Below are 17,938 nucleotides of genomic sequence, written 5' to 3'. Positions count from 1 at the left end.
ATAGTCAGGGTAAGAATATCTGCATGGAGGGAGGGTAAGTGGGTGAACACCTTTATCCATAGTGGCCTGGCTCTCTCCTCCTGAGAGCTGGCAATCACAACGCCTGGCTGGCTCCCCAATCCCCACTCTTTTACCCTATCCCACCAGGTAGCCTGCTTTAGATCCCTTTCCCTCAGTTGGTACCAGAGAGTGGTGATCAAGCTTGAGCTGAGAATCCAGCTACCCGTCTTGTGACTCCTCTTTCCCCTCCAATTCCTAGGAACCTTTCAAGTTCCTCTTGGTGGCTGCTTAGGCAGGGTAGGATATCAGCTTGGTGTGAAGTTCTAGTCCAATCAGTCTTGCTCACTCACTGGTGACGTTATCAATTAAAACCTATATCCACCCCTCGGAGGTGGTCCCTGCCTTTGATCCCAGCACTCGGGTGGTAGAAGCAGTTGGATCTCTGTGAGTTCAAGGCCAGCCTGGTCTACAAAGCGAGTTCCAGCTAAAGCCTGGGACATTCTGAAAAGGTCTGGATGTTAAAAGAGCTAGCTGCAGGCATCAAATAAGTATATTTTCATATTGCAGATTAATTGCATAATCCAATCTCGCCACAGCATGACCCTCAGCCTCCAGTCCCTGACACTGTCTTCTAACCTCTGCTGCTCTCTCTCTTCACCTTCAGTGCGACCCCTCCCTCCCAGCGCCTCTCCAGCTCTTCCTCTGGTCCCCCAGGAGTCCAGCCACTGGACTGTAAGAACCGTAGCCTTGCTTCCAGCCTCTTCCCAGCTGCCAGATTAGAGTCAGGTGCTCCATCACCCAGTAATCAGAACCAGACCGCCAGACACAGCCTTTGCCATAGACAGGATGAGCCCAGAACTCTGCTGAGATGGGGCAGGCAGGCAGACCCAGAGGGCTTGAGCAGGGAGTGCTGGGTTGCTTTGGGCACCTACCCTACCCTTGAACTCCAGGCACTTCCCACTTCTCAGCATGGAGATCCTCTGGCTCCACCAACTTCCATTATGGAAATTCCAGTGGGGAGCGTAACCGCAGAAGAGTTTAGGATCTGCTAAAGAATGCTGGGAAGGTGGGAACGGCAGTAGGTTCAAAGACTCTAGGACCACATCCCTACCCTCCACCTTCCCTCAGAGCGTCACAACTCAAACCAGCACCACGGCCCATTAGTTTAATTCCAGACGTTCCTATCCAACATCAGCCTTTAAAAGAAGGGAATGGGATTACACCATCAGAAGAACTTGCATTGGGAAAACCCAAGAACTCCGGGGCGATGACTGAAGCCGTCCAGGGGTGGGAGTCTTGAACCTTCGGTGGGTCCTCAGCCCTGAGTCCTTTGGGAGAAAAGATGACACAGCTCCCGTGGGGCAGAGCACCAGCAAGCGGTGTCCTACGACCGGGGACACCGGTAACATTGGGTGTCTAAGTCTGGCGCCCCCACCAGGCCAGGCCTGGTTCAGACGAGATCCCGCATCCGGCTCGGGGCGTTAAGGAGGCGGCGGAGATGCCGAGGCCCCCCGCTGTTCTCTGTACCCTTCTTTTAGGAGTCTGTGCGGCTCACGCGGCTCTCTCCGCCCGCGTCCCTCTCCCTCTGCAGCCTCTCGGTCTGAGACTTCCCGGGGATCTGGCTGCCAGTCCCTCCCCGGCTCGGGCTGCCAGCTCCGTCCGTCTGCGCGTCTCGGCTGGAGCCTGCCTCCGCGAGCTGAGCCGTTCGCGGGAAGGACAGTGGGAGGAGAGGAGGGAGAAAAGAGGCGGCGCGGGCGGGGAGCGGGTGGAAGGTGGCGATTGGAGCCCGGGAAGAAGGAGGGAGCCAGAGGGCGGGAGGAGGTGGCGGGCGCAGGGCGCCGAGGGAGGGAGGGAGCCAGCTGAGTGCCCGGCCCGCCGCCGCTGCCGCCGCCGCCCGCCGCCGCCTCCGCGTGTCGCGGCGCGGCAGGCCGGGATGGGCTGGCCCGGGGGCGCCCCCTGCTGCTGCCCCGGCCCGCCGCGCCCCCGGCCCTCCGGGCGCCCCCCACAGGTGAGTGGCCGCGCCACGCCGAGCGGGAACGCGGGCGGCGGCCCTCTGCGTCACAGCGCGCGGCCCGAGCCCGGGGGCGGGCGCCAGGGGAGCGCGGAGCCACCGGGGGTCCGGGAACAGCAGGAGCCCGAGGCTGGGACTCGGGCCAGCGCCCTCCGGGTCGCGGTGAGCTAGGGGGCAGGTGGAGATCCTGGAGGTGACCAGGGGGCGGGGCACGGCTGTGGTCCTAAGCTCAGGCCGCCACGCCTTCCCGCGACTCACTGCGCACTACGGTTGGGTCGGGCCACTCTCTGCATACATCCCCAGGTCAGACAAGCGCACTTGGAGCACAAGATGCCCGTGGCAGCTGGCAGCTGTGCCCCGGCCCTGGCCTGGCAGAGGGCATGCAAGCGTTTTCTTCTCATGTTCCCTGTCTGGGACATTGAGGCACAGTGCAGGCACAGATGAAGCTGACCCCTCCTATGCCCTCTTCTACTTCTGCCCCGCCTAGACACCCCCTAGGTCCCTTTGGATACACCCTGAATCCTACCTCCATTCCCCTCCCGTCTTTCCTGGGCCTCACTTCACTGTGGCCCAGCTCCCAGCTTCTCATCCAACCACAGCTATTTCCAGGAAGGAGGGGTGTGTGGGTGGGTGGAGGGGTTTCTCCAAACAAACCCCAGGCTTCAGAGTAAGAGGGGGCCCTGCTGAGGAGAAGCAAAAAAAAAAAGCTCTGGAATATTCCAGGCAGGAGGTGGGAAGTGAGGATCCACAGGCTCAGGTAATGCCATCCCAGCCGTCCCTCAGGCATAGGTTGCCCCCATCTCCTTCCAGAAGTACCCCACTCCCCGAAGGGCTCTTGACCAGCCCACATAGTGCTTACTTAGCCCACAGCTCCTGTTGCAGTCATTGAATGGACACTTCTAGGTCTGGGTGGACAGTGAAAGTTCAATGGGGCTGGAGGATGTTTGGGGACCTTTCCCAGAGGAGGGGACTTAAAAGTAGGACTTTAAGAAGTAGGGCTATGTGCCATAGGTGCAGAGGAAAAATACTGGATGGGAGAAGCCACACTCAGCCAGGCACTACGATGACCCATCTCCCCCAGCAGGGCCGGGTGCTGAATCAGGCCAGGCCCAGTTGCCCACCTGGCCATCGGCCTGGAATGTCCTGGGACACAGCCAGGACTCGGGTAGGGATTACAGAGCCACTGGCGCTCTCCAGTTACAGGATGGGGGCACACACCTTGCCACTCAGGTGCCACCTTCTAGCCAGGGTACACAGGTGACAGGCTTCCTAGAGAATTGGAGCGTGTAAGAAGAGGCTTCCTGGGACTGATAGGTCTTCTGCGGTGTCCCCGGGAGCATGAGGCAGAGGAGGAGGGAACTCCTGTGGGACCCTGTATAGCCAGGGCTGGAGCAGTCTCGCTGGGGCATTCAGCAAATACCGTGCAAATGACGATGACAACGTTGTACATTCTTTCAAGTGACAGCCACAGCATTCCAAAGGCTGCTGTCCAGGGCGCTGGCTGAGAACCCCCAGGCCATTGACCCTTGTTTAGGAAGATTGTTCCATCCTTTCCAAGGCCCCATCCACCTCCTTCCCTTGACTCCTGGGACAGGAAGTTGGCCCTATTCCCAGGAGGGAAGCAGGAGGCCCTAGAGGGGGTGGAGTATGTGTTGGGAGGGGGCCCTCCTGTCCAGTCCTCAGGCCCAGTGACAGCCACAGAGGAAGGAGAGCCAGGCCCAGAAGAGCCATGAAGGTAGTGCTCAGGTTTGGGTGGGTGGGGTCCCGGGTGCAGGGGACTAAGCCAGAAGCTTTGAGTTTTATCCGGGGCACAGTAGCTGGGTCTTCAGGTGGTGCCTTCCACTGCTTTGGGCTGCAGCAGGATGGACCACTACTGTGGGCAGCTGGGCCTTCTGGCTGGAACTTGGCCTTGAGGAGGGCACTGCATGATCCTTTCCCGTCTAACAAGGAAGCTGGCCTTCATTCCTACTTTCTTTCACCCTGAGGATTTTGAGTCCTGGGCTGCCAGGGGTACTGGTTCCCAGCTCCACTCCCTTCCCACAGGAAGTCCCAAGGGAGCATAAGAGTCCAGGCTAGAGACTGGCTAGGGACACAGTGTTCTCCTCTGGCCCTCGAGCCCTGCCCTGAGACCTGAATTCCCACCCTGCCCCGCTGGCTGATTCCAGGGCTGGATCTCAGGACCACAGACCCCTAGACAGGGTGGCCCACCGGGTGAGAGGCAGTTCCAGAGGAGATGGGGAGAGCCAAAGATCTTGGGCTGACACTCCCAGCAGGGTAGATCCTGGGAATCTGATCTCCTGGCCTCCCCCACATCCTCCCCCACCCCACTTCCTGGAGCAGCGACCTGCCCCCTTCCCGCCTGCACTTCCCTCCACTTCCAGGGCCAGGCTTCTCCACACACCAGCCAGACAGCCTCCCCTCCACCCAAGGGAAGCGGCTGCCTCGGCCAGGCTGCTTCCAGGAAGCCCCAGGCCAGGCCCCAGCATTGTTCAGGCCCTGCAGCCAAGAGCGCAGCCAGCCAGACACCATGAAGTCCAGCAGCCCGGTGGAAAGGTTGCTCAGAGCCCTGGGGAAGAGGGACAGCAGCCGGGCCACCAGCAGGGTAGGAGTGCCCACCAGCTGGGCGAAGGTGGGGAGGGTGGAGGTGCGGACAAGGGGGGAGGGTCAGGACTCAGGCCAGACCCTCTTGCTAGTCTCAGCCTCTTCTCCTGCTCCTCACCCTGCCTCAGTATTCCCCCTCATTCTTCTGGCCCCCTGAGGTAGCCAAGGTGGTAGTGTGATCCTGCCTCAGTGTACTTCCATCTCTGTGTATTTCCCGGCTTGAGCTTGTGTAAGCCCGGGAGGCGGGCGGGGGCTAAGAACGTAAGTCCTGACCTCCCAGGGAAGCTCAAGAGTAAAGGGATGGGGAGAATGCAGTGAAAGGTAGGGAGGAGGCCAGGTCTCCAGGCACTCTAGCTGGGAGGTTGCTGTCCACTGACGTCATCTGCACATGATGTTATCAACAAGTGAGTCCCAGTGTCCCAGCAGGTCCCACCTCCAGTCCAGAGGCGTTCTGGAGAGTCGAGGGACCAAAGCTGCCCCATGTTAACGCTGTGGTGGGCAGATCCAGGGGGAGGAGGGAACAGCGGGAGCTTGAATACAGAGGTGAAAAATCCGCACATGGAGGGAGACTGTCCACAGACACAGGGCAGGCGGGATGGACTAGGGTGGGAGGGACTGAAGTAGGCCTGGGCGGCTGGAAGCTGCCCAGCTGCTGGCCTCGCTACCACTGGGTGGGGAGGGGACATACAGAGGCGGCAAGACAGCTGCTTGTCTGTCCCTACTGTCAACCCTCCTTCCAGCATGGCCACCCCCGTCTTATACAACTGCTGCCTGGCCGCCTTGAAGCACAAAGAGTAAACATGTTGTTCTGACCATGGAGGAGGGAGGGCATGTCAGCTGCCTGGAGCGTGGGGACACTGAGAACCAGGGGCTCAGGACTGGCTGAAGCCAGTCTGGGTGTTATGTGACAATGTGCATGTGTGTCTGGGCTGTCAGCTCACAGTATACAAGCCTCATCTGGGGAGGGCAGGATGGGAAGAGAGTCAGACCCCCTCCCCCCACTCTGCCAAGGTTCGGAAAGCCCGCACATTTGAAGTGGCAGTGACCAGGACATCACATAGCAGCGCCACGTGATGGGCCCAAGTGATCCCTTAGGGAGGAGTTGACCCAGCCAAGGTGACGCAAGGGGTCACATTCCAAGCCGTGTAGAGGACAGGCCCCATGACTACCCTGGAACAGCTGTGGCCAAGTGTGCCTGAGAGTTCAGAGGCTTTGAACTAGAAGAGAGGGAAGCAGCGTTGTTCTAAGGCAGGGTTCCTACCCAGCCTTGGAGATGGGCCCACTAGGAACTCATACCTCTGTCTGTCTGTCATCCCACCCGCAGCCTAGGAAAGCAGAACCACACAGCTTCCGGGAGAAGGTTTTCCGGAAGAAAGCTCCGGTGTGTGCGGTGTGTAAAGTGACCATCGATGGGACCGGTGTCTCGTGCCGAGGTGAGGTGCTCTTCCCGTGTACTCTGAGCCCTCCACTCAATGCCACTGTGCTGTGCGGCTCCAGGAGCAGGCAGATCCACAGAGCAGAAACAATGCCCCCTCTCACCGAAACATCCACCTTGCACAAATCAGGAGTCACAAATCAGGAGATTTGTGACTCTGCCACCTTCCCATCCTCACCTATGATTAGGGGCTTTCCTTCCTCCTCACCTCCATTCGTCCTAGGCCACAACCTCTGGCCCTCTTCCCTGACCCGGGAGCAGAACCTGTTGATGCGCTGCCCTGCTCACAACTCCGGCAATCTAGTGTTGCCCCAGGGTTGGCCTTCAGGACCTGGGGAAGTGGAGGATGGCCCTTTCCCTGCTCCCATAAGCCTCTGCTAACCTCTTTCCTCTCTTCCCTCTCTAGTCTGCAAGGTGGCCACACACAGAAAATGCGAAGCAAAGGTGGGTACCTGGTCCTAGCTGAGGGGGGATAGAGTCCTTTCACTGCCCAGACACTAGCTGAGGGGGATCGAGTCCTTTCACTGCCCAGACAAACAGTCTTCTTTAGCCACACTGGCATGGTTCTTCCACTCAGTCCCATGTCATTCCTAGAGACCCCTCCTGGGTGGCAGGGGTGTTGTGCTGGGCCCTTTAAGAACCACCCTACTCCACCCCTGGAGGGGTGGCCTAGGAGGGTGGACAGTGAGACAGCGTTTGTCTTGGTGCTGTGCCCAGGCTGCAGCTGGCGAGAGGATGGGGGGGGGGGGGGGAGAAGGAGGAGGAGGAAGGGCGGGGTGGATAGAGAGGGAGCAGAGTTTCAGAGACCAGGCACGGGGCTAGGCTGTGCCTTTCCTCTGGGGAAGGGTCCTCAGGATGCTTGAGTTGGTCTTATCCTGGGTGCTGGCAGGGCTGGGCCTCTTCAGGTACATACATACTGTAGGTGGTACCCACTGTCCACCAAGACAGCCCCATCTCTGAGGAACATTCCTGGTTCTCCTCCTTCCGTGCAGGGGGGTAGTCAGTCCCAGGGCCTCAAGTTAGCTTGGGGGAGTATGTGCCCATGGGTGGGGGTCTCAACGGTGAAAGAGGCTAGTGTCCACCCCTGGCCATTGCCTGCCTGCCTCTATATATAACTCCCTGTCCTGCAGCTGGATGAATGGGGGTCTGTTTGGGCCAGGGGCTGAGAGCCAAGAGCAACAAGCAGGGGGCCTGAGAGGTGGGGGACCGGGAGGCCAGAAGCAAGGCTCCCTTAAATAGCGGAACCTCCGCTGGAGCCTGTACTCATCAGCTGACAGCCCTCCACCTTCCTGCTGAAGCCGGGCACCCCATTTCACCCGCTTCGGTCCTTACTCCCATCTCCCTCCAGGTGACCTCATCCTGTCAGGCCTTGCCCCTGCGGAGCTGGTGAGTGTACTCTAGGATGGGGCAGGGAGGGCAGGAACCTGACCAGCGTCCAGAGGTCTGGTGGTCTCGGAGCGGGGTCTCCAGGAGGTTACCTAGACTGAGCGCTGTTGGTTATTGGTCAGCCATCCGAACAGATGGACTTCCAGCTCTTCGCTGTCATTGTCTACTAGGGCCTGCTGGGGGGGCTGGAGTCCTCTCTTTTACCCCAGGGAGTAGACGCAGACACGCCCTCCCACCCCCACCCCCAGGTCCAGACTAGTCATTGCCCTGGCCCTAACCACCCCCCATTTTTCTAGCGGAGAAACACGGCCCCGTCCGGCGCATAGAACACCTGGTAAGGGATGCTAGGGGCCTGGGCGGGGAGGGGGCACGTGGGCACGCTCTGGCAGACCACGGTTTGTGGAACTTTGGACTGGGAAGCCTAGAAGAGATACATCGAAGAGATGTCTACTACGGTTTCTCATCCACCAGGGGTCCACCAAGTCTCTGAATCACTCAAAGCAACGCAGCACTCTACCCAGGTGAGTGAGGGCGCCCGGCGACCCCACGTGGGCACTCTCCCCGGGACCCCCCACTCAGCTCATGGCAGTGGCCCCCAATAAACACCTCTGGACCACGCACCCTCAGGAGTTAGCAGGGCCTCCCAGCGCTCCCCAAGACCCTTCTCATTATACTAGCCCCGTGGGGCGCCTCGCCTCTGTCCCCTAAGTCAGCTTTGCGACCTCTCTCAGGAGCTTCAGCCTGGATCCGCTCATGGAGCGTCGCTGGGACTTGGACCTCACCTATGTGACCGAGCGGATCTTGGCTGCGGCTTTCCCCGCACGGCCGGACGAGCAGCGACACCGGGGCCACCTGCGCGAGCTAGCCCACGTGCTGCAGTCCAAGCACCGGGACAAGTACCTGGTGAGGAGCGGGTCGGCCAGATTCAACCAATGAGAAGGCTGGGAGGTCCAAATAGGCAAGGCTACTGTTTGCCATCCATCCCTGAGATGTGACTGGCAGAGGGCGGTGTTAGTGTGCAAAGGCGGGGCGGGGCGGGGCGGGCGGGGCGGAGCCTGAGCTCAGTCCCGCACGCAGCAGCTCCGGAGAATCCAGCTCCAGAGGACTGCAGTTTCAGAGTTAGGTTCTCATTGAGGGCCCACCTCCAGCACCTCTGTCTGAGGTTGCCTTTATTTATTTATTAAGGCTTCCCTTTATTTCAGCTCTTCAACCTTTCAGAGAAACGGCATGACCTGACCCGCCTGAACCCTAAGGTAGGGGGAAAATGGCCAACCCTGTGAGAAGACTCTGCCTCCTTGTGATTAGCAGCGGCTGACATCCACTTTACTCTTAAGCACTCTCCTAGAGGACATACCATTTAAGATACCTGCAAACGTGGTGTAGTATGGCTGAGAAGTGTCCAGGCTACTGGTGACGGCTAGGAAGCCCCACCTTGCCTCGGGGCCCCTTGTTATCCCCCTCACCTCCTTGTTCCTGTCCCCGCACACACAGTTGTACCCTCTACTTCCCCAGGTGCAGGACTTTGGCTGGCCTGAGCTGCATGCCCCGCCTCTGGACAAACTGTGTTCCATCTGCAAAGCCATGGAGACGTGGCTCAGTGCTGACCCTCAGCACGTGGTCGTGTTGTACTGCAAGGTGGGCTGGGACCTTGGGGTCATAGGGCTGAGGCAGCCTCCACCTAGAACTCACAGGTCCCACACCCTCCCTCTTTCTCTCTCAGGGGAGCAAGGGCAAGCTCGGCGTCATTGTCTCTGCCTATATGCATTATAGCAGGATCTCTGCAGGGTGAGTTTCCCTGGCCCGGTGGCCTTCCCTCATCTGGCTCTGTCTGAGCTTCTCCCTGTAGTCAGAGAGTCCTACACCATGAATTTGGTGTGATATCACCTGTCTCCACTTGGGTGCCCAGCCCTCTGCAACAGATGAGCTGGGCTAGTTTCCTAGGGCTGTCAGCAAAAACGCCACAAACTGGCGGAAGAGAACTGTCTCCCTGTTCTAAGATGTTAAAACTCCGAAGTCAGGGTGTCAGCAGGCCTTTGCTCTCCCTGTGACTCTAGGCAGACACCTTCCTTGCCTCTTTCCAGCTTCTGGTGGTGGCTGGCAGTTCTTGGCAGTTCTTAGCAGTTCTTGGCAGTTCTTGGCTTGCAGTGGCAATCGTGATCACATGGTGTTCTCTTTGTGCGTCTGTTTCTGTTTCTCCTCTTCTAAGGACCCTGATGCTCCTGCATGATCTCAGCTTAACCTATCTAATCACGTCTGCAGAGACCCTCTTTCTAAATAAGGCCCCCTCTGAGGTACATTTCTCTGGGGGAGGGACACCACTCAGCCCATTAGGTTGTCTAGCTGCCCCCATTTTACAGATGAGGAAAGTCAGATTCGGGGAACGGTTGCCTGAGGCCCAACAACTGGGAAACTGTACTACAGGGCTTCTAGCTCTCTTCTCCATGGGGTCCCCTCTGCACTGAGGGATCTCATGGTTCCTCCTTCCCTGCCCCGGGGCTTAGGCATGGAAGGCCAGAATGAGACTGTTCCCTAAGCACCCCACCTGCCCTGCTCTCCCCAGGGCAGACCAGGCACTGGCAACTCTCACCATGAGAAAATTCTGTGAGGACAAGGTGGCCACCGAACTGCAGCCATCCCAGCGCCGGTGAGCAGCCCAGTGGGGAAGGGCGGGTACTCTGGCTCAGGCAGCACACCTGAATCCCACAATGCAAGGGAGCCAGGCACCGGGCCAAGTTGTGGGAACTCAGGACACACAGGGTCGGGCTCTCGTGGCATTCCTTTGCTAGTGGCGTGGAAGGCAAGAAGCTGTGCGTAAACAGACTAGATCATTCTAGCCGATGACAGGGTCTGTGAAGAAAGTAAAGCAGAGGCTTGTAAGAAGGGCATCACAGGACGAGCGGAGCTTGCCTCCTTGAAGTGTAGAACATTCTCCGTCTCCCAAGGCTGGGGGGAGGGTCTGCATCGTTGGGCTGGTGTGAGGATGGTGGTGCTGATGTTTTCCTGGGCGTCTCCCCAGCTACGTCAGCTACTTCAGCGGGCTGCTGTCTGGCTCCATCAGAATGAACAGCAGCCCGCTCTTCCTGCACTACGTGTTTGTGCCCATGCTGCCAGCCTTTGAGCCCAACACAGGTGAGTCCACCTGAGATGCATCCCGTGGGGACAGCCACTTCCTGACCCACTTCACCCCATGCCCCTCACATCCTCCTCCACCCCTCCAGGCTTCCAGCCCTTCCTCAAGATCTACCAATCTATGCAGCTGGTCTACACATCTGGAGTCTAGTGAGTGCTCTGTTCCCAGGCCCTGATACCTGCCTGTGCCTGCTGCATCCGCCCCCAGCCTCCCCAGGTCCAGCCTTCTGGCTCCAGCCAGGGATGCTGAAGTACCCCCTGGGGGCTGACTCTGCATAGCCACCTCTGAGCCCTCCCTGGATGCCTCTGACTTTCTGCCCTTCTCTCTGCCCAAAGCCACATTGCAGGCCCAGGACCCCAGCAACTTTGCATCAGCCTAGAGCCAGCTCTCCTCCTCAAAGGCGATGTCATGGTGAGGGGGATCCTGAGGATGGGGACTGCAATGGAGTGGAGGCTTCTAGCCATGTAGTCAGCTGACCAGTCATCGGTTCAAGCAGGACTGGAGGGCCCAAAGGGAATCCTACCCTGCTATCCCAAGAGAGTTCACCTTGAGATTAGGGCACTGCAGAAGCTGTGACCTGGCAGCCCTTGGGGTAAAGGCACAAATAAGGCAAAATGGATGTGAAGGCCTGACCCCCAGCCTCCTGCCCTCCTTCAGGTAACCTGCTATCACAAGGGTGGCCAGGGGACAGACCGGACCCTTGTGTTCCGGGTTCAGTTCCACACGTGTACCATCCATGGATCACGGCTCACCTTCCCCAAGGACCAGCTAGATGAGGCCTGGGCTGGTGAGTCAGAGGCCAGTGAAGGGGCAAGTGGGCAGGGAAGGGGATGCCAACAGGGCCTGGCTCCTCACCACCACCACCACCACCACCTCCACAGACGAGCGGTTCCCTTTCCAAGCCTCAGTGGAGTTTGTCTTCTCCTCCAGCCCTGAGAAGGTCAAAGGTAAGAGTGGGAGCTGGAGGGGTAGGGTGCTGAAGGTGTTGGGGGTCCCCTGATCCTCAGCACCCAGGTGGTTCTCCACAGGCAGTACCCCACGGAACGACCCCTCTGTCTCGGTGGATTACAACACAGCGGAGCCCGCCGTACGCTGGGACTCCTACGAGAATTTCAACCAGCGCCATGAGGACAGCATGGATGGTGTGTGGGGTGGTGGTGGGCAGACGGGAGATAAGAGCTTTGTGGCTTGTGGGGGGAGGCACACTAGGGCATTAGTGCTGTCCCCACTCACTAATTCTTCTCCACCCAGGCTCCTTGGCCCACACAAGGGGCCCCCTGGATGGCAGTCCTTACGCCCAGGTGCAGCGGGTCCCCCGCCAGACTCCACCAGCACCTTCTCCAGAGCTCCCCCCACCCCCCATGCTTTCTGTCAGCAGTGACTCTGGCCATTCATCCACACTCACCACAGAACCCACAGCAGAATCCCCTGGCCGACCACCCCCGACCGCTGCTGAACGTCAGGAGCTGGATCGTCTGCTGGGGGGCTGTGGAGTGGCCAGTGGGGGCCGTGGAGCTGGGCGTGAGACAGCCATCCTCGATGACGAAGAGCAGCCCTCTGTAGGTGGGGGCCTGCACCTTGGGGTGTATCCGGGCCATAGGCCTGGCCTCAGCCGCCACTGTTCCTGCCGGCAAGGTTACCGGGAGCCTTGTGCAGTCCCCAATGGGGGCTACTACCGGCCTGAGGGGACCCTGGAGAGACGAAGACTGCCCTATGGGGGCTATGAGGGACACCCCCAGGGCTACGCAGAAGCCTCTGTGGAGAAGAGGCGCCTCTGCAGGTCACTGTCAGAAGGGCCATACCCCTATGCATCTGAGCTAGGGAAACCAGCCAATGGGGACTTTGGCTACCGCTCAGCAGGCTACCGGGAGGTGGTGATCCTGGAGGACCCTGGAGCACCTGCTTTATGCTCATGCCCAGCCTGTGAGGAGAAGCTGGCACTGCCCACGGCAGCCCTGTATGGACTGCGACTAGAGAGGGAGGCTGGAGAGGGGTGGGCCAGCGAAGCAGGCAAGCCTCTCCTGCACCCAGTGAGGCCTGGACACCCGTTGCCTCTGCTGGTGCCTGCTTGTGGGCATCACCATGCCCCAATGCCTGACTACAGCTGCCTGAAGCCACCCAAGGTGGGTGAAGAAGGGCATGATGGCTGTTCTTATGCCATATGCCCTGAAGGCAGGTATGGGCATCCAGGGTACCCTGCCCTGGTAACCTATGGCTATGGAGGAGCAGTTCCCAGTTACTGCCCAGCATATGGCCGGGCACCTCACAGTTGTGGATCCCCAGGCGAGGGCAGAGGGTATCCTAGCCCTGGTGCCCACTCACCACGGGCTGGTTCTGTGTCCCCGGGAAGTCCACCCTACCTGCAGTCCAGGAAGCTGGGTTATGAGATTCCTGCAGAGGATGGAAGGGACAAGTACCCATTGCCTGGGCACCTGGCCACAACAGGACCCTTGACAGCTACAGGTGAGCACACTACAGTGGTACTGTCCAGGGTAGAGGAGGATTCTAAATGCTACTGTGGATGCTATGGTGGGAGGGAACTGGGCCAGAAAGAAAGCAGGCTCCTGTTCACAGAGCCCTCTCCCTACCGCAGAGTCACCTGAGCTATCCTGGAGGGATGGCTCCAGTGGGCACACCACACTGCCTCGGTCTCCCCGAGATGCCCAATGCAGTGCGTCTTCCGAGCTGTCTGGGCCCTCCACGCCCCTGCACACCAGCAGCCCAGTCCAGGGCAAAGAGAGGTACACAGAGGGCCAAGGCTGCTTGGGCACATTCTATGGGTGTCAGCAGCCCGAAGCAGGGCCGTGTGACCATCTTCATTTCCCCCTGCAGCGCCCGACGGCCGGACACCAGGTCTCCCTCCTCGGCACCAACTCAGAGACTCAGTCCTGGCGAGGCCTTACCTCCTGTTGTCCAGGGAGGCACTGAAAAGGCCCCTGAGCTGCCGGCCAGCACCAGGCCCGAGCCGCCAGACCCTAGCCCTTTCTCCCAGACCTCCCCACCCAGCTCACCCAATGGCTGGCCTCAGGAAAGGAGCCCAGGGGGTCACTCCAACAGTGCCAGTCCTCGAGGTCCTGTGCCAACCACCTTGCCCGGACTCCGCCATGCCCCCTGGCGGGGTCCCCCAGACAGCCCAGATGGCTCCCCCCTTACTCCTGTGCCTACCCAGATGCCTTGGCTTGTGGCCAGCCCAGAGCCACCCCAGAGCTCGTCCACCCCCGCCTTCCCACTGGCTGCCTCCTATGATGCCAATGGTCCCACTCAGCCACCACTCCCTGAAAAACGACACCTGCCCGGGTCTGGGCAACAGCCATCACCACCAGCCAGGGCCGCCAACCAACATGTCACCTTTGCGCCTCCTCTCCCAGACGTCACCCAACCCCCAGGTATAAGGGTGTAGGACATCAGGTGTCCTTTAAAGAACCTCACCTCCCAGAGAGAGACCGTGGGGACCCCTGGGGTCTGAACTCAGTCCCTCCCTCTCCTAGAGAACCCTTTACAAGAGAACCAAAGCAACGCCAAGTTCGTCCAGGACACATCCAAATTTTGGTACAAGCCGCACCTGTCCCGGGACCAGGGTATGAAGCCAGAAACGGTAGTGTGCCCATCCCGCCCCCCCTCCAAGGCCTGTCGTGGCTGTCTCACCCTGGTGGGGCTTTGGTTGCTTCTGTCTCAGCTCTTGGCCGAGTTGCTCACCAGCAGCGACTCTAAGCTTTGGCCTCGGACTAGTCCTAAGTCCTATGACCCATGGTCCCAGCGTCCTGCCGTCCACACAGCTGCTGGAGTGACAGACTTGGGACCCTGCCAGTGGGGCTCTGTGGGCTGCAGCCATCTCTAATTCTTGCCCTGCAGCCATTGCCCTGCTGAAAGAAAAGGACCCTGGGGCCTTCCTGATCAGGGACAGCCATTCATTCCAAGGAGCCTATGGGCTAGCCCTCAAGGTGGCTACACCCCCACCCAGCGCCCAGCCCTGGAAAGGTACAGACTGCTCAAGCTGAGGGAGCAGGTGTGGACAGGGGAGAAGCTGCAGAACCAAGAGCAGAGAGATGCACAGGACATCTCCATGAAGGGAAGGGGCAAGGAAAGCGGCCCCCACCCCAGCCTAGGAAAGAGTGGGGGGGGAGGGGGGCTGAGATCCTGGAATCCAGGAAAGCTTCACTTTCATCACCCCGCCCTCCTCTCAGGAGACCCCTCAGAACAGCTGGTTCGTCATTTCCTCATTGAGACTGGGCCCAAAGGCGTGAAGATAAAGGGTTGTCCTACTGAGCCCTATTTTGGTGAGAAACAAGAGTCTGAGAGGGCTCTAGGGGTCAGTTAAGGGAGAAGCCTCAAGAGGGCGGGAGAGAAAGCCCTGGTTATCCGTGCATCCTTCAGGGTGTTTTTTCCCTCCCCTTGCAGGCAGCCTCTCTGCCCTGGTCTCTCAACACTCCATCTCTCCCATCTCCCTGCCCTGCTGCCTGCAAATCCCCAGTAAAGGTGTGTGATGTCACCCCTATAGCCAAATACAGAGGTTGGGTCCCCCCTCCAACCCCACCACCCCCGCTTCCCTTAGGGTGGCTAAGGAAGTCCTCTAGCACCTAGGAAGCCTCCCCCTCTTGACCTTCCTTGGTGGCCCTCATCTCCTCAGATCCTCTGGAAGAGGCCCCAGAGGCCCCAGTGCCCTCCAACATGAGCACAGCAGCAGACCTCCTGCGTCAGGGAGCAGGTAGAGACTCGCTCCCCTCCCTCTCCCTGGTGGTCCAGAGGGAGGGGAGGGGCATGGACAGGCCTGTGGGAGATAGACCCAGAAGATAAGATACATTTAACCTGCAAAGGCAGAGGAGCCCCATCTTTCCAGGAGGCAGGGAAGGGGGTCACAGGCTAAGTTCTCAGGGTGCACAATACAGGAGTCACAGCTGCAGCAGAGGCAAGAACTCCCATTCTTGCTGGCTGTAGACCCCTTGGAGTCTGAGTTGCCTCTCTAACTTGCCAGGATGTGATGCTAGTGCATTCAGACGGCACGCATCAGAGAAATGCATGGGATGATTGGGTGAGAAGTCCTGGTCCTGGCAAAGCCACGCTAGCTCAACCTACTTCCTGTCTCTTTAGCCTGCAGCGTGCTCTACCTGACCTCCGTGGAGACAGAGTCACTGACTGGCCCTCCAGCTGTGGCCAGGGCCAGCTCTGCAGCTCTGAGCTGCAGCCCCAACCCAGTCCCAGCCATTGTCCACTTCAAGGTTTCAGCTCAAGGCATCACACTGACAGACAACCAGAGGAAGTGAGCCCAGGCACCAGCCTCCCCAAGTCCCAAGGATGACCGGGGGCCTGGATTTTTTTTTCCTTTTCATGTGTGTGTGTGGTGTGTGTACATACATGTTTGCATTTATGTGTGAAGGCTCCAGTTTGATAATTAAGAATCTTTCTGGCCGGGCGGTGGTGGCGCACGCCTTTAATCCCAGCACTCGGGAGGCAGAGCCAGGCGGATCTCTGTGAGTTCAAGGCCGGCCTAGGCTACCAAGTGAGTTCCAGGAAAGGCGCAAAGCTACACAGAGAAACCCTGTCTCGAAAAACCAAAAAAAAAAAAAAAAAAAAAAAGAATCTTTCTGGTCCCAAGTAGTGGTGGCACATGACTTTTATCCCAGTACTCAGGAGGCAGAGGCAGGTGGATCTCTGAGTTCGAGGCCAGCCTGGTCTACATAATGAGTTCCAGGACAGACAGCCAGGGTTACAGAGAAATCTTGAAAAAACAAAAACAAAAACAAAAAAATCTCTCTGGTTACTCTTCCTCCTTACTGAGGCAGACAGGGTCTCTCAGTCAAACCCAGAAGTCACAGATGTGCTAGACTTGTTGCTAGCTTGCTCCTAGGACTCTGGCTCTGCTTCCGAAGCCGGGATTACGGGCTCTGGCACTCAGACTCGTCCTCCTGCTTGCATGGCTAGTACTTGAGTCTCTGGGCCGCCTCCCCAACCCAGAACCCGGACTCACGTGTTTACTTTTACGTGCACTGGTGTGTTGCCTGCATGCGTGTCTGTGTGAGGTGTTGTATCCCCTGAACTGGAGTTACAAACAGTTGTGAGCTACCATGTGGGTGCTGGGTATTGAACCTGGGTCCTCTGGAAGATCAGCCAGTGTTCCTAACCTCTGAGCCATCTCTCTCTCCAGCTTCAAAACCTGGATTTTTCCTTTTTCTCCCTTGATTTTTCAAGGCGGAACTCACTTTGTAGACCAGGCTAGCCTCGAACTCAGAGATCAGCCTGCCTCTGCCTCCGAGTGCTGGGATTAAAGGTGTGCGCTGCTGCCACCACCGCCGCCGCCACCACTGGCAAAACCTGGATTTCTAAGTGTGACACTCCTTCCCCAACCTACTCCTCACAGGCTCTTCTTTCGCCGCCATTACCCAGTGAACAGCATTACCTTCTCTAGCACTGACCCCCAGGACCGCAGGTGAGCCCCTCCTCAGAGCCCTTTCCCATCCTGTGGTCCTGCCAGCCTCAGCCAGCCCCAGCTCGCCCTTCCGGAGCCGTGTCCTGGGCTGTACTCCTTCAGGGCTCGCTCTCTCTCTTTACAGATGGACCAACCCAGATGGAACCACCTCCAAGTAAGTCTCCCTGCGAGCCCAACCCTGTCCTGGCACAAGCCACCCCACATGGCCAGCAACATCCTCCTGCGAAAGGGGTGCAAAGGCTAGCCCACCCCTGGCTTTGTCCATGTAGGATCTTTGGCTTCGTGGCCAAGAAGCCAGGAAGTCCCTGGGAGAACGTGTGCCACCTCTTTGCGGAGCTTGACCCAGACCAGCCGGCCAGCGCTATTGTCACCTTCATCACCAAAGTCCTCCTGGGCCAGAGGAAGTGAAGGAGGGCCGCAAGCTGAGTCCACACCAACACTGCACCCTCCCAGCACCCAGCTCTCACTGCCTTGGCCTGGACCCAGGAGCCCTAAGAGCCGGTGCCCACCCTACGAAAATGTAGTGGCACCAGCCTGGGCACTGTTCTTTCCTGCCCTTGCCTGCTAAGCTAAGTGAGTGGGCCTATGAGATGACGTGGCATGTGAGCAGATGGCAGAGACAGGTGTGAGGCGTGAGGAGCTATCAGTAGTGGAGGCCTGGTGGGGAATGGTCCTGCCAGCTCAACCCAGCTGCAGGTCCCATCACGGTGGGAGAGGGGAGAGGCATGGGAGCTTTCTTCCTCCCCTCTGAACAGAGACCAGAGTGGGATCACACAAACAGAGGAAAAAAGAGAGTCTATTTTTGTGTAATAATAAAGAATTTCTATAAACTTTTGAGTTGATTACTTCATAGGAAGAAGAAATCGCACATCTCCCAGAGACATTCCCCTTGCTGGCCTGTGTCCCACAGCTACCCTGACGCCATCCACCCTCAGCTGTCTCTACCTGCCC

At 58.8% G+C, this 17,938-nt stretch overlaps 1 protein-coding gene across 1 annotated transcript; it reads left to right on the top strand.

Annotated features, from left to right (window-relative positions):
• Window positions 1-1,933: 1,933 nt before the first annotated feature.
• Window positions 1,934-17,817, top strand: Tns2 (tensin 2). Its single transcript, XM_059248094.1, has 29 exons — window positions 1,934-2,008; window positions 5,937-6,045; window positions 6,454-6,491; window positions 7,396-7,418; window positions 7,713-7,767; window positions 7,905-7,954; window positions 8,165-8,336; window positions 8,636-8,686; window positions 8,946-9,068; window positions 9,154-9,218; window positions 9,994-10,077; window positions 10,450-10,562; window positions 10,652-10,712; window positions 10,899-10,974; window positions 11,221-11,350; window positions 11,445-11,510; window positions 11,592-11,705; window positions 11,815-13,026; window positions 13,157-13,304; window positions 13,396-13,949; window positions 14,052-14,141; window positions 14,416-14,541; window positions 14,748-14,840; window positions 14,962-15,039; window positions 15,191-15,268; window positions 15,652-15,820; window positions 16,919-16,987; window positions 17,112-17,141; window positions 17,257-17,817. Exons 1-29 carry the CDS (start codon window positions 1,934-1,936, stop codon window positions 17,393-17,395), a joined length of 4,191 nt encoding a protein of 1,396 aa, XP_059104077.1. The 3' UTR covers window positions 17,396-17,817.
• The last annotated feature ends 121 nt before the right edge of the window (window positions 17,818-17,938 follow it).

This window comes from Peromyscus eremicus, chromosome 20, assembly GCF_949786415.1.
Source record: "Peromyscus eremicus chromosome 20, PerEre_H2_v1, whole genome shotgun sequence".
Lineage (NCBI taxonomy): Eukaryota > Metazoa > Chordata > Mammalia > Rodentia > Cricetidae > Peromyscus > Peromyscus eremicus.
Note: the sequence above shows the minus strand (reverse complement) of the source record. Positions and strands in the feature narration are given on the sequence as shown.

What these genes read in the sequence shown, in the direction of transcription:
- Tns2 (XM_059248094.1), top strand. Translation starts at nt 1,934, where the DNA reads ATGGGCTGGCCCGGGGGCGCCCCCTGCTGCTGCCCCGGCCCGCCGCGC. An exon ending in GCTAGATGAGGCCTGGGCTG is followed by an intron (nt 11,351 to 11,444) that starts GTGAGTCAGAGG and finishes CCACCTCCACAG; the next exon opens with ACGAGCGGTTCCCTTTCCAA. An exon ending in CAGCGCCCAGCCCTGGAAAG is followed by an intron (nt 14,542 to 14,747) that starts GTACAGACTGCT and finishes CCCTCCTCTCAG; the next exon opens with GAGACCCCTCAGAACAGCTG.